This window comes from Nycticebus coucang, chromosome 9 (genome assembly GCF_027406575.1).
Source record: "Nycticebus coucang isolate mNycCou1 chromosome 9, mNycCou1.pri, whole genome shotgun sequence".
Classification (NCBI taxonomy): domain Eukaryota; kingdom Metazoa; phylum Chordata; class Mammalia; order Primates; family Lorisidae; genus Nycticebus; species Nycticebus coucang.
Genome location: NC_069788.1, coordinates 33,122,044 through 33,138,914, shown reverse-complemented (window position 1 = coordinate 33,138,914; position 16,871 = coordinate 33,122,044). Strand labels below are relative to the sequence as shown.

At 42.5% G+C, this 16,871-nt stretch overlaps 2 protein-coding genes across 2 annotated transcripts in view; one reads left to right on the top strand and one right to left on the bottom strand.

Moving 5' to 3' along the window:
- LOC128594932 (cuticle collagen 7-like) overlaps nt 1-13,395 on the top strand; it is a 62,354-nt gene extending 48,959 nt beyond the window's left edge. Inside the window, exon 2 of the mRNA XM_053603846.1 lies at nt 11,452-13,395. The gene's annotated coding sequence lies outside the window, so the exon portion shown is untranslated. The remainder of the gene's footprint in view (nt 1-11,451) is intronic.
- A 1,900-nt stretch (nt 13,396-15,295) lies between these two features.
- LOC128594928 (24-hydroxycholesterol 7-alpha-hydroxylase) overlaps nt 15,296-16,871 on the bottom strand; it is an 89,721-nt gene continuing 88,145 nt past the window's right edge. Inside the window, exon 12 of the mRNA XM_053603841.1 lies at nt 15,296-16,050. Coding sequence (XP_053459816.1) covers nt 15,979-16,050 — 72 coding nt within the window. The 3' untranslated portion in view covers nt 15,296-15,978. The remainder of the gene's footprint in view (nt 16,051-16,871) is intronic.

Here is a 16,871-nt window from a genome sequence, read left to right as displayed (position 1 = left end):
GATTCCTTTTAAAGATAGACTGAAACTCTTCAATTGACCTTCAAGTAGTATTTGCCAAAGTCTAGGTAATTACAGAGGTCTCCTTGCTCATTCAATACACTTTTCCCCAAAGATTTCTTTTTTGCATTCTGTTGTCATTTCCACCCCAATCCATAAAACTAAGGTGCACAGTTCCTGTTGGATATAATAAGCCAGTAACAATTGTCCCTTTTAAGTGAACTTGATCAAAACAGCAGGTCATTTATTAACTAAATTTGTTATGAGTTAATACTTACTAATCTTTCTGCCAAGGTTAACAAATGTGCCTTCTTTTCATTTCCTCACAGAGGCCAAAATCTTCCTGAGATTTGTGCCTGGCCACAATATTTCTTTCCATTCTCAAATCAAAATGCTTTCCCTCTGCTCCCTTGACCCCTCCATCCAGAGTAACTTGGCCTCTCACCAATCTCCAGGTCCAATCCTGCCCACAGCAGCTGAGTTGGAAGGAGGTGCCATTGGGACGAAGGCTGGTCCCTGAAAGCGAGCTGTAATGCTCACTACATTGATAGTGGGCTGGGGTGTGTGCATTGCTTTGGCCAAAGAAATGGGAGAAAAATAAAACTTGAGAATTAGAAAGTCTTCTGTTCCCTCCAACCCCTGGATCAGAAAAGGATTCTCTGACAGAGGAAGAGAAAGGATGAAGGAGAAATAACGAAGAAATGTCATGGGGGAAAGAGAGAAAAGGAGACTACATGATGTGGGGAGACGGGGGAGGAGCCAGGCTAGTGTGGGAAGATGACCAGCTCTACTCCATCAACGTCTTCCATCAGCCACAGCCAGGGCCCCGGGAGGAGCCAGCTTAGTGTCCCAGACTCCACCTTGTGGGCCCTGTGCATTTCCTGTACTCAGCTCACATCAGCTTTCCGTCCTGTAGGGGCAGCATGAAATCAGCACATTACCTGGTAATCCCCTGTGCCTTTGCTTCTGCCAGGTCTGACTTGCCGTGTGTTAGCTGTTAGTACCTCCTGCCCCTCCACTTCCTCTGTTCCCCACTCCGAATATGCAGAAGCCCTCAGGGCCCATCAAGCCTGCGGGGTGGAGCTGAATAGTAAGGGCGAGCCTTCTGCTTGGGATTCACGTGGGCTACATGAATTTGACCTGAGATTCTCCCTAAACTGTCACCGGGGTTAGCTGCATCTTTGTTAGGCCTGAACTCACTCCTCCATTGTGTAATCTTTCGGTTTGGCAGCTGCCTTCTGGTTCAGGTTCCCACATGTGTCACCCTTTTGGTAACTGACCCTTGGCTCCACTTGTGGGTCCCAGGGCTCATGTGACAGCGCCGAGTCCTTTCTTTTCCTTTCACACTGCAGTGAACTCAGTCCTGGGGCTGCCATCCTTCATCACCTGCCAGCTTTTACCTTCTGCAGATGAGCCTTTCACACTGTATTACAGAAGAGTTAATCAACCTCTGAGAACTTAACATTCACAATTTGCCATTCTTACTTTCTTATTTACCAGAACAGAAGCCAAAACAGAAAAGAAAACCCCTGTTGTAGAGATTCACGCATGAAGCCTCCCGGTATTTTCAAGTCAGAGGGCAGTAATTCTAGTACCCCTCTTCCCAGCCCCATCCTGTTTATGACTTTTGGAGGTAGTGTTTGTGTTATTATTAATTTGCACCAAATGGATGCTTAGCAACAATGAAACATGACATTTTAAATATGAAGCCACTTTCTGAAGGAACTCAGAATTACAAAACAAGCTTGTTGGGACAAAGCTCTTGAAGACCCATAAAAATAGGACGTAGAATTTGGGAAGATAATATAAACATATTGCACTCCACTCCGTTTATTGATGGACGAGCTATGGTACATCAAATCAAATTTTTAAACTGGTCTAAATTAGTTTGGGTTTATTTCACTTTATGGCATTTGTGCTTCAAACTGAGAAAACTCAGTTTAGTTTTCTCCATGGCATGGTGACAGAGTAATTTTTAAGTGATGTTGAAGCTTATTTAAATCTGATCCAAAGGACAACATAACATTTAAATTAGATTATACAACTCTTATGTAAGCATACAGGAAAGCTATGTGAGCTATCTGCTGAAACTAACTGTCTTTACATTTCAAAGTGGGTTGTATGGGGAGGAGGTGACCCTTTTCTACACAGCCATTCGGGAACCCACGCTTCTTACATCTGTTGTCCCACCGTCCCCTGGGGCCTCAGAGCTGCTCACTGATACCCTGAATCCTGTTGATCCTGCTGGTAGATGGAGAAAAAAGCAGAGTCATACACAGAAGGGTTTTGTTTTTTTCTTATGGGCCAGGCCTAGAAGTCATGTACATCTGTGGTCTCCAAGCCCTGGGCCATGGACAGGTACCCATCCATCGCCTGTTAGGAACCCTGCTGCACAGCAGGAGGTGAGTGAAGCTTCATTTGTATTCATAGCCACTCCCCATAGCTCTCATCATTGCCTGAGCTCCACCTCCTGTCAGAGCAGCAAGATCCTCAGCATTAGATTCTCATAGGAGTGCACACCTACCACACTGATCGAGGCTGCATGCTCTTTCTGAGAATCTAATGCCTGATGATCTGAAGTGGAGCTGAGGTGGTGATGCTAGCATTTGGAATCATTTAGTTGTGGGAAAACAAGCATAGGGTTCTCATTGATTCTACATTATGGCACGTTGTAAAATTATGATATATTGCAATGTAATACTTACAGAAATAAAGTGCACAAGAAGTGTAACGTACTTAAGTTTTCCTGAAACAACACCCCGTAACCCTCATCCATGGAAAAGTTGTCTCCCATAAAACCAGACCCTGATGCCGAAAAGGTTGGTTACTGCTGATATACATCACTTTGTCTACATTCTATTTGGTCACATGTTTCCAAAATGAAAAGGAAGCCAGTATGTATCGTGAAAAAGTTTATGGAGACCTCAAGAGATTGGAAGAGGCTCCTTGCTCAACAAAGGAAATCTAGGGACAGGAGAAAGTGTTACTGTATAAAAGGGAAAAGACACAAAGCGAGGGGTCTGCAGTTTCCACTTTTTGAAAGAAGGTGTAGACATCAACATTTAAAAGGGCTGAGGGCACATTTGAGATGATAGCCTCTCCTCTGGACTCGGGAAGTGGGGATGTGATGCCCAGGGCTCAGGGGTGACACAACTCTTGAGGCATGGTCAGATTTTGACAGCAGCAGTTATTTCAGCATCTATTGTGTTTAATAATGTGTTGGTCTATTTTTATTGTTTAATTTTATTCATATAATCTTATCATAAGGTTGTGTGCCCATATTTCAGAAAGGAGAGGAGAGGAGAGAGAGAGATAGTTATTTGGTAGGAGTAATGAATGAATGTTGAGAAGGGAAGCAGGCAGTGGGCTGATACTCTAATAAGAGCAATATTTCGTAACACCTAATTGCCTGAAAGAATGTGTGGAAAGTTGAATGGTCTCTTTTTTTCCTCAACTACACTATCAAACATTATAAACACTAATTGTTGCCAATGGTGGCTGTTTTGTTGGAAATATATCCAAATTCTATAGCATCTGCTGCATTGCCATCAACCACATGTCAAATCACAATCCTGAACATTGGTCTTGTGGAATAATGGAATGTTGACGGAATTGAGCAGCTATTTTTGGAATGAGATCATTGAAGAATCTAGAAAACATGACTAATGAGCTAGACAAAGTGAACGCCCCCTGTTAGCTTGTCGCCTTTCCCTGATTATGTTACTGACAGCAGTACAGAAAGCATGAAAACACTTAGAGAAAACAGATTTTTAGAGTAAAAACTGAAAATGCACCAAATCACCCTCTTGGTGGACAATGATGTTCCATGATATTAAAATGTCTCAGATATGCTTGGGCTTAGAAATTACTGGAAGAGATAATTGCCTACTTACTGTTTAGAGCTGTGGGAATTTGGAAGGTTTCGATGTAGTATCTGAAATACTTGCCGGGGGCAAAGCAGTGACAGTGACTGTCAACGAGCAGGCAAAGGCAAAGTTAAGAGCACAGATGCTGCAACAAAAATGCCTGAATTGAATCCTGACCTGCCGTCTACAACTTGTGTGACTTTAGGCAAGTTACCCAATTTCTCTGTGCCTCAGTTTCCTCTTTGAAAAATGGAGATAATGTTCAAACTTCCCTCAAAGGGTTGTGATAGGTACATGATGTTAGAAGGATGCTGGAGAGAAATATAGTCTAATTTCTCCATTCCTAGGGGCACCCTTGAGGGCAGGGCGTGCTCTCGCTCACTCTCCGTCTCCCTCTCACCTCAGTTCCTTCTTTAGGTTCCTTGCAGATGATGAATGAATGAAGGTCTTCAAACATAGTCTCTGGTTTTCCACGAAGCCACTTTGAATGACACATTACGATATGGAAAAAGCCCAACAAAATGTATAGAGTCTTAGAAATTAGATTGTGGTTTCGAAGCTCACCTAGAAACATTTTTATGAAGTTTAGTCCATTTATGTTTCAGGCTGTGACTTATGGGGGGATAATGCCTTCCTTTTATTTTCTTTTATACTTGTTTTTCCTTTTGGCCAGATAACAAATGAATATGGCCTGGGAAAAGAATGCTGAAAATGAAAGTTGGGCACTAAACCACCATTTTCATCATTTATGTTTAGTTTTGATCTGGATCTCCCCCCAAAGAGCATTTTCAGGGGAAAAAAAGCAGTTCCAGGATTCATTGTGGGCTCTTCCATAGCAGAAAGCAGAAGAGTTGGAGACCTCTAAAAATTTAGTTAGGAAAAAACTGAAGCTATTCACAGCAAACTGGCTTAGGAGAATGTGAAATACCTAGATGTCAGATAAGAAGCTCATTCATCTAAAACTACAAAGGAGAATCAGCCAGTGCTTCCAGCTACTAGAGATAAAACACAAATAGATATCCCAAAAAATGACAGCTGGAATTTTCTTGGGTCTGACAGTGCTGAGAGCTGTAGCAAATATTGACTTCAGTTCACAAGAAAACATGAAACAGAAATGTTCTTAATCATTAGTATGTCTTCTAACCAGATGGCATTTGGTAGGCCACAGAGTTCACAAAGTGATTTGATCTAAGAGTAGGGCAAGGTAGCAGGTATCCCTGTTGTACCCAAGGAGAGGTCAAGTAGAAACAGAGCTAGCTCCTAGTGAGTGAGGGTAAGGATGGGGAGGTTTGGGTTTGAATTCAGTGCTCTTTCCACAGCTTTGAGCTGCCTAGAACTTACCCTCTTCATGACAAAAGATGCAGAAGACCTATAAGAGTGGTTTATTAATCCCACAAATGCTGCCTTCAATGGACACCGACTGATGCAATTCTTTTGCACAACCATGTATGTATAGCAATCGTAGGATGAGCGACACGTGGACGGTCTTCCAGCTCCTTTGGTCTAACCCAGCCTTCTCGTGTTGTAGAGGAAAAAGACCATAAGGAGCCGCTACGCTGTGCGACAGGGACGTGGTTTGGAGTGTTGCCTTCTAAGCCTTTCCATTCATTCCAGGAAGGAGGCCTTCCTTCTCTCTACCGAGCGCTCTTAGCAGGACAGTGGCTTGTTTCTGTTCAGTGTTGCAATGAAAAATGTTGCCCTAGAGCTCTTTTTCTTCAGTGAAAACTCTGCTTCCATTTCTTTTGATGAAGAAATAAGTTGAAAAAAAAATATTATTTATTTCCACTCATGTAGGCAACTAGAAAATAAGAATCCCTGGTTTCTTACCTAAAGTCACTCAATGAAGTATTATAAACAATTTCAGATTGATTATTTTATGAATCCGTTTGTCACATTCCATGAAACTGAAGACCAAAATCAATATCTCCTTAGAAGTTTGGTTCTTATAAGAAAGAAGAGCAAAGCCTGTCCTTACACCATGGCAAAGACAAAGTCAGAACCAGCCAATGTCTAGTATTAACTTATTACTAGTATAGTATTAGTAATTACTAATAGCTTACTAACTTATTATTAATATCATTAACTCATGGCATCACTATGTCACAATATAGAAACCTTCAGCATGCTCTAATATAGCAATTTAATTGTTCTATTTGTTCTTCCCTTTGCTGCACTGGAGGAACAGAATTATTTCTGTTACTTTCTGGAAATACTTTAAGTTTAATCCATTTCTGCCCCTGTAATTTAGACAAACTGTGGATTTTATGAGCCATCAAGACTAACTTTGGTTTTTAGGATGTCACAGTAAAGCTTGTAGAAGGAGGCAGCAAAAAGAGATTCTCCCTAGATTACAAACACCTTCCACTAGATGAGTAAGGGGTGAGGCGGCTGAGCCTTGGAGACCAGAGTCCTGAGAGGTGTAACGGAGGAAGCAGACTTCAGTGTTCCTACCTGTGCTTAGTCATGCCCAGAAGCCACAGGCATTGTGGGAGTTCAGGGGGCAGCAGTGATGCCAGGGGCAGGTGTGAAATGCTGTGAGACGCTGCTCCCTCTTGCTAGACATCAGATAACATTCCTAATTCTGGGATTCTGGGAAGGATAGGGACCCTTGGAATTAATTTTTCAGAGAATTTGCAGCTGGCCCATAAGAACAGGACCTCAGATTCAGGAATAGTGGTATTTTATAAATTATTTTAAAAGTTATAATTTTTGCACATCTGTCTTGTATTCTAAGAGTCAGACTTACTACACATTGCTTATTCTTCACACAAACCTTTTTTAACAGCTTTGTGGAGATATAATTGACATGCCATACAATTCACTCATTTAAAGCGTAGGAGTCAATGGCTTTTGTATATTCACAGAGTTGTACAGCCATTACCACAGTCAATTTAAAAACATTTTTATTGCAAATTGCAAGTAAACCATACAGTATTATTAACTATAATCACCATGTTGTACACTGGATCTCTAGAATTTATTCATCTTATTACTGAAAGTTTATATCCTTTGGCCAATATACCATATGCTAGGCTTTGTGTTAGGAGACTAAGGCAAGCCACAGAAACCAGAGAAGCGTGCCTTAGTCACTATAGCTTAGGGAGGTTGAGTAAGATGTGACAGAATCAGATTTTTAATGCAAATTACTGGGTATTGAAGTTTCTATTCTGAACCTCTGTGCTTCACTCTCTGTAAGTCTAAGCAGGTGCTCAAATATATATATATATATATATAGTTGGAAATCTCATTAACATGGGATAATAACCAATGGGACTCACTTAGAAATTATTTTGTGTGAGAATTCTTTTCTATTTAATAAACCAGTCAATTGCTCAGAAATTAGAGTACAACAGCCAACATATAATTTTGACTGCAATGTTATGTTGTGACCTACAAAACATTACTGCATAGCACATCCATGAAATCATTTTAGTAGAATCACATTGGTACCCTTGAGCTGGTGTGTTCAGCATGCTGAAACTATTTATTCCTCTAAATGAAATCAGATTTGAGAAGAGCGTACTAAGGGAATAAAAAAAGAATAGACATCAAAAACTTCCTTTTCAGGATTGTTCAATGAGGCTAGTTTATGTTGTGTGGGCAATCATCGGTGCCTCTCTCTCGTGCTGTAAGTCCAGAGTGCGTTGTGAGAGAGGACTTCTCCCCACTCACTCAGTGACCCAGGCTGGTGGGGGCTGTGCCTGCAGATTGTGACATAGCTCCCCCATTAAGGCTTCAGCGGAAGAAGGGAAAAAGGTCTATTGATATTCATATATATGTATTTCAGCTTGGAACTGACATCTGTCACCTCTGGCCCCAGCTACTCACATGACCCCAGGTAACTGTCAAGGTTCTGGGAATGTGGTAGCACCTGACTTTCAGAGGCTTCCACTGTCTCTGTCACGCACAGCTTCTCTAGTCCAGTATCTTCCATAATGTGCTTCTGCGACCTTTAGGGTTCTGCAGAGGTGTGTAATGAGTTCTGGAAACAATGAATTATAGATAAATAATGAAGATAAAAACCACTGAATGGATCTTATCAGCTTTTCTGTGCTTTTTTTTACTGAGGCTCCATAAATTAATGTGTGAGGGAAGTTTTCTTGCCAATAGAAGTTAGAAATTTACTTACATGTTCCGTTTTGTTTTTTTTTCCTGTTCTCAAGAGAACTTCTCACCTAAACAATCTCACCCAGAAGGCTATCTTCACCACTCACTGGACATCCTACAGAGTCTCATACTGTGAAATTTCTCCTCCTGGGTTTAGTCTCACTAGTGAGTAGTCAAGCCAGGATGTTAGGCAGGTATCTGCATTTACGTATTATGATTCTATACAAGCTTGTCTTCAGCAACAACAAAATCAAAGGCAAATTCACATGCCCTGAGAAGTAAACACCAGATCCCCTTTCCTCCTTCTCTTTTTAATAATTCTTCCCCAAATTGTAAGTCACCTGAAGAAAAAGCTTAAAATAAAGATAATGTGTATTTAGCTAGTTTTTCCGTCCACTAGAAGGGAAAATCCACAAGTCTTCCTTACGCCACAGCCTACTCTGTCTCCATGGATCAGGGCTGTGTTTGTGAAAAAACAATATAACATAGAAGACTACTCAAAAAATGTAAAAAAGCCAATTGCTGTCCACAGACAATGTATGCTACGAGACACCACTCAAACTTATACCATTTGTTCAACATTTACACGTACAGGTCCTTACTAAAACGGTGTATTTTTAACTGTGAACATCTCTTTCCTGCATCTGGCAGGTCTCATTCTAGGCCAGTCTGTCACACAGTTCCTTCAGAGGCAGATGGGAAGAGGGTAGGAGGTTGTTTTGGAAGAGAAAGCTGAGGAGGAAGCAGCCCTGAGGAGTACACACCAATTGCTTTTCTCTTCCCAGTCTATACAGCAAACAAACAACTTTTAAAAATTATTTTTAGAGGTAAAGGTCTCACTGTGTCGCCCAGGTTGGACCCTGAACTTCTGAGCTTAAGGGATCCTCCTGCCTGGGCCTTCTGAGTAGCTGGGAATACAGGCGCAGGCTGGCGTACCTACCTATGAAACTAACCTCTTTCTTCTTAAGAGTTAAGAGAGAACCGAGAATGGAGATAGATTATGATGATGACAGGGTGTTCTTTCTTGTAGGTAGTAATTTTTCTTTAAGAAGAATGCAGTGCTGTTTCATAGTTCTGAGGACACATCCTGCAGGCAGAGTCCCTGGGTGCAAATTCTGCCTCTGCCACTTACTAGCCATGTGACCTCAGGTAAGATTACTCTGTCTCACCAAGATCCAGTTTTCTCATTTGTAAAACTGGAATAATAATAGAGACAAACCTAACTCACTGGATTATTATGACATTTAAATAAGTGGAAGAAGGAAATGAGCTTAGCCATGTACCTGGCACGTAGTGATCTCTCAAATGATAACACGGCCATATTATTGTTTTGTAGAAAGTAATAGGCATTTCGTCAAGGAAACGGTTTATACAAGTTGTACCCTTGTCAATAACAATCTGTGGCTACTTATTAAAATGCCAAAATGGAATGTTTTAAAACTAATGATACAACTTTGATAAGTTAATTACTCAAACCCAATATCAATGGAGAAAGATGGAGACATGGTTTCCAAAATCATTTTACTAACAAAAGCTATGGTGCTTCTGGAAGCTGGATGTTGTGGTCACATCCAGTGTGGATAACCACAAGGCCGATCCCAGGCCCCAGGCCTGCTTCGTGACGAGGTGAGTGGGGGTGGCCCTAGCGGCCGGATGCTCACTTCCATCTTACTTGCCAGTGCTGTCCAGGATCCCTACAGCAGCAAAATACACCGCCAGAATGCCACTTAAAAGGTCACAGAAATGTGACTTACCTCTAAATGAGTGCAAGCTCTGACTTAATGCACACTTAATTTTTGGCAGGTGACTTTCTGATTTAAATTTTAATGGCCCTTGCTCCCCCATTTCTTGCTTGAATTACAAATTTCCAGGGGCATTACCATTGAGTTCTGCAATTCTTCTAGGAAATACGTTAATTCTTTTTCTGTTTCGGGCTGTTAAGTAAAAATTAAATTATAATCTATGCTGATTTCTTTCCTTTAGATAAGAAGGAGGAGGGACCACAGGTGCCACAATGACTATCTCCACAAGGATGTTCTGCAAGATGGGTGATCTCGCATTTGTATTAAAATAGCATCAAAATTCCCAGCAGAACTTCATTCTCTTCACCTCCCATCATTTCAGCCATGCCTCCCGCTCCCACCTGGAACATTATCATCTGCCCCAATCATTTGTCCACTGAACTTTTAAATTGAACCACAGCCTTCTACCCTCTGCACTCTCTCACCTACGTATTCCCAGCACACTTTTTTGTTTGTTTGCTTGCAGATTTTGGCTGGGGCCAGCTTTGAACCCACCACCTCCAGTGTATGGGGCCAGTGCTCTATTCCTTTGAGCCACAGGCGCTGCCCCCCCCCCCCCATGGCACTTTTAAGCATAAAAAGAGTCCAGTCCTCCAGCTGACTATTCCTTCTGATCAGACTTCTTCTGTCTTCGCTTCCTTCCCTTTCCACCTGAACTTCATAGTTTATCTTCAACAACATTCATGTCTCTTGCCTCACATCCATCCAGACCAATGATCAAAATCCCAATTTTCATTAACCCTTCTTTTCTACCTTTCCTGAAAAATGATGAAACTTCCTAGAGACTTCAAACTTCCAACAAAGACGTGGTCTTTAGTTCAGATCATAGGTATTCTAGGTCTCTTGCTTGGAGACATTTCACCACCCCCATAAAGTTGGCAGGACCTGTGAGATTTATTTTGGCTGATGATGATCTAAATGGCAGAGGCTGCATCAGCCTGCATTCATGAGGGACTGCACCGAGAGCAGAGCTCTTACCCATGTCGTGGGTATATGACAGAAGGAAGAAATGCCTCGGCGTTGTTTTAAATTACTGATGTTCAGGAGTTATTCCTGAAGTGTAACTAGCCTATTATGACAGCTACAGAATCCTTAAGAATTACTGGTCTCCAACCTTATTTGGATTCTCAGTCCTACCTAGAATTATCTTTCTGGTGAGATTTTTTTCCTCTTTTCATTGTGATATTTCATTACAAATATCCCCTTTCCCTTCGCCACTGAGTCCACTTCATCATTCCTTCACTCTCGGAAAAAACAAAACAAAAACAAAACCCAAAAATTTACCTTCCACTTTACAGGGGAAATAAAACCCAATGAAGGAGAATTTTCTCAATTTTCTGTTACCACCCTACTGATTCCTTTGCTTCTTTAAGGATGAAAGATGTAACCTCTTGTCTACAGTTAATTCCTATATCTGGGCTCTCTTCCCATCTGAGAGATATTACACAAAAAAAAATGATCTGATGTCTTGCCCCTTATTACAATCTCATGCTCTTAAATAGGCTTATTCCCATGAACACTGGAAAATGGTGGTGCCTCTTCTGTATGCAAGAAGGAAGAGAAAGAAATGAGAGAAATGACAGAAAGAAAGAAAAAGAAAGACAGATGGAAGGAAAGAAGGAAGTGAGCCCTTCTATATCCCCTTCCAAACATCCTTCTACCCTTCCTCCATTTCACAGGCAGACCCCTTCAGAGGACGTTTCCTCCCTCCGTCTCTCTCCTTCTACACCCTCTGCAGCATACTGCGTCTGCAACGACGAGGCTGTCACTCAGCTATGTTAACAAAGGCTTCAAGTGGAATATGTACAACCAGACCTAGTACAACTTTGACAACCTCCCACCCAAGATTGTGCAGGGCTACAAGTCCAACAGCTTCTGCCTGGACCTTGATGAGCACTTAACACCAGAGTACTTCCTGGAGATTTGTCCAAACAGGGCCTTTCCATGCTGTGCCTCCATGCAGAACCACCCCCCACAGACGGCTTTCAAGACCACATCTGCACCCGTGTGTATCCATCTGCACGGCCAGCTTACTGGTGGCGTCTCTGAGCTCTGATGGCCCTCAAACACTATGACTATGGGTGGTGGTGTGCCTAGGGATGGACACATTGATCCCTAGGAACATACAACAAAAATGGTACATTTGGGATCAGGACTGAGCAAATCCAGAAGGCATCAGTAAGGTACAGAAACAGATCACCCCTGTTCTACGGATACATCTCTGTCAACTTATACCTTTGACCTGTTGGGTGTGACTAGTGGTCAGAGGAGGAATCATCTTGGGCCTGGGTGACATAGACGTTAGCTTAATATGTTGCAGCAGCTGTAAATGGACTTCTACTCCACTCGGCTGCATTCAGGTTCTCCCAAAGGAGAGGGTCAGGGGAAATTCTCCACTGGGCAAATTTGAACAGTACACATGGCCATCTCTTTTGTGCACAGGTGCAAATATACATAAATCCTTGGGCAGTTATAAATGGTTTCGTTGGTTAGTTAAAAGGCCTGAAGGAACAAATTTGAAAGATAAGAGACAAAGATATGGGGGACTTACAGAGGGAGCACCAAGTGCGTGGGGCTCTGTATGCCACGTTACTGTCCAGCAGAATCATCTGCTGAAGAGATTGCTCTCATCAGCCGCCCTGTAGTTACCGCCTGCCTCTCTCCCTCCCGCTCCACTGCTTCCTCAGTGCACCCAGGAATGTTGCGGCTACGGTCGAAGAGATGCAGGTTGTGCTTTTACCAAAGCTGATATAGCCATTGCTGCTGCTAAATGCATGGACTTCCAGGAGCAGAGAGCCAGGCAGAGTCTAAATATAATACCATCTTTCAAGGGAAGGACTCACCCCTTGGAGCTCCGCTACGCTGAAGGGGGCAGCAACTTATCCTTTCTGGAATTGACCCTACGTCTGATGTGTTTGCTTTTCCCGCCTGCAGTGCTTCTGTAAACAGCAGTTTTGGTCACTTCCTGTACACCTTATGGTTATGGGGAGAGCTGAACTCCCAATACCTGATGGAGGATAGATGAGACAGATGGCAGATTATTAACCGTATACTCACAGCTGGGAAGGAGAACATCACATGTCACATGGGGCCACATAGGAGTTTCACTCAGGAATAGAAAGAACATCCAGGGACTAGGGAGCCAGGCTTTGTAGTACCAAGAGGATAGGATGACCTCTGGTGCTTCCTTGAATAATCCCACAGGCTGGCAGAGATCTGAAACCCATTACTGAGAGATAGGCAGAGACTGTGCCTGGTTTCTTTGAAAAGCCAAGTTATTTGGCCAGGGGGATCTCGCGTATGTGGGCAGAGCAAGGAGGGGAGCTTGTTATTAAGCCACTTGGGGCTCTTCCGCTTCAGATGTCAAGTCAGTATATAAGACGTGGCCTAATTGTAGGGCTCTCCAGAACAACAGCACCTCCAGAGGTTTTACAAAACGCCTACTGCTGCATAATATTCCATGGTGTACATATATCACAATTTATTAATCCATTCATGGATCGATGGGCATAACCAGTGTGATGAAAATGTGTCAAATGGTCTATGAAACTAGTGTATGGTGTACCCCATGATCACATTAATGTACACAGCTATGATTTAATAAAATAAAATTAAAAAAAATGCCTACTGCTCAGACTGGGCTTTTCCCTCACCTTGTCTCAGAACACAGGTGTTCGGAGGAAAAAGCAGCTCAATAATTAGCCGTGAACACACGATCACTGATGTTGCCATATCTATCCTCTGGAGGCAACTAGGGTGTTCTCTTAGGGATATCAGCGGGGTTGAGATTCTATTCTACAGGACACATTATGTATCTACTATGGTTTAAATGTCCCTTCCAAAATTCATTGTCACTTTGTGATGGGCAGTATTGTCCCCATTAGCTAGAATGCCCCAAGAGCTAGAATACACAGGTCTGGGAACACAGGGTTACCCTTAGCCTAACTCTTATTTCATAGAATTCAGGAATTTTGTGCAAACTCAGACTCATTCTTATTCACTGCCTTAGAGCCTCCTGGACCCTGTGAAAACCTGCTCAGTTCATAAATGTGTAGCTTGGCTGTGCAGGGTTAACATCCCCAGCTGTGATCATCAGGGTGTGGGGAACAGGAGCCATCAATAACTGTGCCTACCTCTTACCCCTCAGGTGGTCAATTCTGGGAGGTAGTGTGTATGCATCTCAGGCGATTAAGGAGAAATTGAGATCCCTGCTACAAAACCTGCCTCAATAACATGACCCTAATATCGGTTTATTCTCTCCCCAATCCCTCACTTCTGCTGTGTGGAAAAACCTCCCAAATAAACCATCTGCACACAAGTCTTGTCTCAGGCTCTGCTCTTAAGAATATGTCAGTTTATACATGAGATATTAACATATAATATAAAGCCCCAGACTGGGGAAATAAAAATAAATACGGGAATTCCAAGCATATTTTTCTTAACTATTCAAAGGTTAGGAGATCTCCTGTGTCTGCATTCTTTTTTAAAGTGCATCAAATTTTCATCCTTGCCAAGCAGGAATGAACAGATAAACACTCGCTCTGAGTGAGTGCGAATTCAGCTGAAGTGGGTATTATATGCAAATACGTATAGCCCTTCATTGTAGACCTTGGCTATCTGGGAGGACAAGCCTCCCTTCAGAACGTACCTGCCACATTTGTAGAACCTGCCCAGTTATAATCTGCAACTCTCAGAGAGGTTGTGTACTTTGAAAGTGCCTTTTTCAGGCCCTCAGACTTCAGATCCCTGCGCCTGCTAAGCTAAGTGATCAGCAGCTAGCTAAGCTTGCAAACCACCACACTGGTCTGCAAGGGTTAATGCACCTCCCAGGGAGTCATGTGCTTGTTGGTAGGAAATGGATGACTATGCAATCATCATCACCCCCTAGGGATGATTCTAGCACAGGGAGGCAAACGCGCCAGGGAGGAGCAACGTGCACTACCGTGCTGACTGACTGTGAAACCAAAGAGGCAAGCAGCATTTATGGGACACTGAGTATAAATCATGGCGTCACTGTTCACTCTGTAGTCCCGTCACAGGTTTCCCCTGACATGATAGGATTTCTTTTCTGGGTTTCATGATACATATTTCACATTTTAAATCTTTTTTTCTTTTTTTTTTTTGCCTGAGATGGAGTCTCAAGCTGTCGCCCTGGGTAGAGTGCTGTGGCGTCACAGCTCACAGCAACCTCCAACTCTTGGGCTTAAACAATCCTCTTGCCTCAGCCTCCCAAGTAGCTGGGACTACAGGTGCCCACCACAACACCCAGCTATTTTTTGGTTGTAGTTGTCATTGTTTGGCAGGCCCGGGCTGGATTTGAACCCGTCAGCTCTGGTGTATGTGGCTGGTGCCCTAGCCGCTTGAACTACAGGCGCCAACCACATTTTAAGTCTTAAGAGATTCCACTGCAGTTATTTACCCTGGCACATCATTCTCTTTTCATTTCTATACATTGGCAAATGTATTATCTCTGCCAAACTGTAACTGAAAAACCTTGAATCAAGAGACTGCATCCACCTCAATTAAAATACAAATCAACACATCAACGCACATGCATTTATTGAATACGCCCCGTGGAGAAGGTGCTATTCTGGGCATAATGGGATGGAGAAATGAGCATAAGACATGATCTCTCTCCTCACAGATTTTGGAAACTATCATTTTATTCACACTTTCAGCATTTGTATTTTTAACATTAGACCTGTTTAAAATAAAGAATTATGTTAGATTAAGAATTCCAAATGCTAGTTGAGAGTCATATAGAAAAAAAGTCTAAAAATCATTTCATTATTTAATAACTTTTTTTTACAACCCAAGACTGCTATAATTCAAAATAGAAATTTAAGTATGTTGCCTACACAGTGAATTTAGTGTACTAAGATTTTCATACAAATGACATTACTTCTATTTAAAGTTATATTTATGCATGAAACCAAATTTCAATTTTTTAAAAATACCTTTCTTAATCATTTATGCATTTTTTAATAAAGCGTATATTCGTGCTTCTTTATCATGGAAAGTGATGTCGGATTCTTAGTACACTGCTGACGACACCAAACACAGCAGCATTTGTGCATTTTCTTTGAGTCCCAAGCAAGGTGGAGTAGCATGTTTTAGCAGAGCTCAGGCTTAGGCATTGCCAGCTACATAGATGGGGTGGCATCACTCCTCCAGAAGGCCCTGGCCGTCTTGAGGCCTAGCAGATGTCATATTCTTTGTCTATATGCAATTCGGCATTGCCCTTCTGGCTGGGGGACACCCACCAAATGGAGAGAACTCTAAAAACAAAAAATGCAGAAGGAAAATAGAAATTAACAGACATAAGCCCACAGTTTCACACTTACAGTTTATTCACTTGTAATTTTCTCTAAGAGATGGAGAATTTAAGTTTTTTAAGTTGAAAATGAATTTCACAATGTCAAGCATCAACTTTAGCCTTCCATTCAAGGAGCAGAAAAGGAGGAAAGTCCCTTTTATTTTTTATTGAGACAGAGCCTCAAACTGTCACCCTGGGTAGAGCTCTGTAGCATCACAGCTCACAGCAACCTCCAACTCCTGGGCTCAATCGATTCTCTTGCCTCAGCCTCCCAAGTAGCTGGGACTACAGGCGCCCGCCACAACGCCCGGCTATTTTTTGGCTGCAGCCCTCACTGTTGTTTGGCGGGCTCGGGCTGGATTCGAACCCGCCAGCTCAGGTGTATGTGGCTGGCGCCTTAGCCGCTTGAGCTACAGGGGCCGAGCCAAGGAAAGTCCCTTAATCAAATAATCTTGGAACAACTTCACATGCCCCAAGGCTATGGGCCTACCCCCTGTTCTTCACTTTATTTGGCTGGATAAGACAGCACAAATAAGGCCTAAAAGCTGTGACCCTTCATTTGTAATTGCTGAGTGAGATCTCTATGCCATGCCTCATAGGTGCTTAAAAAACCATGTGGAGTCAGGGCTATGAATCACTATTCTTTTTTTTTTTTTTTTGCAGTTTTTGGCCAGGGCTGGGTTTGAACCCGCCACCTCTGGTATATAGGGCCGGTGCCCTACTCCTTGAGCTACAGGCACCGCCCTCTGAATCACTATTACAGTGCACTTATGACCATAACTT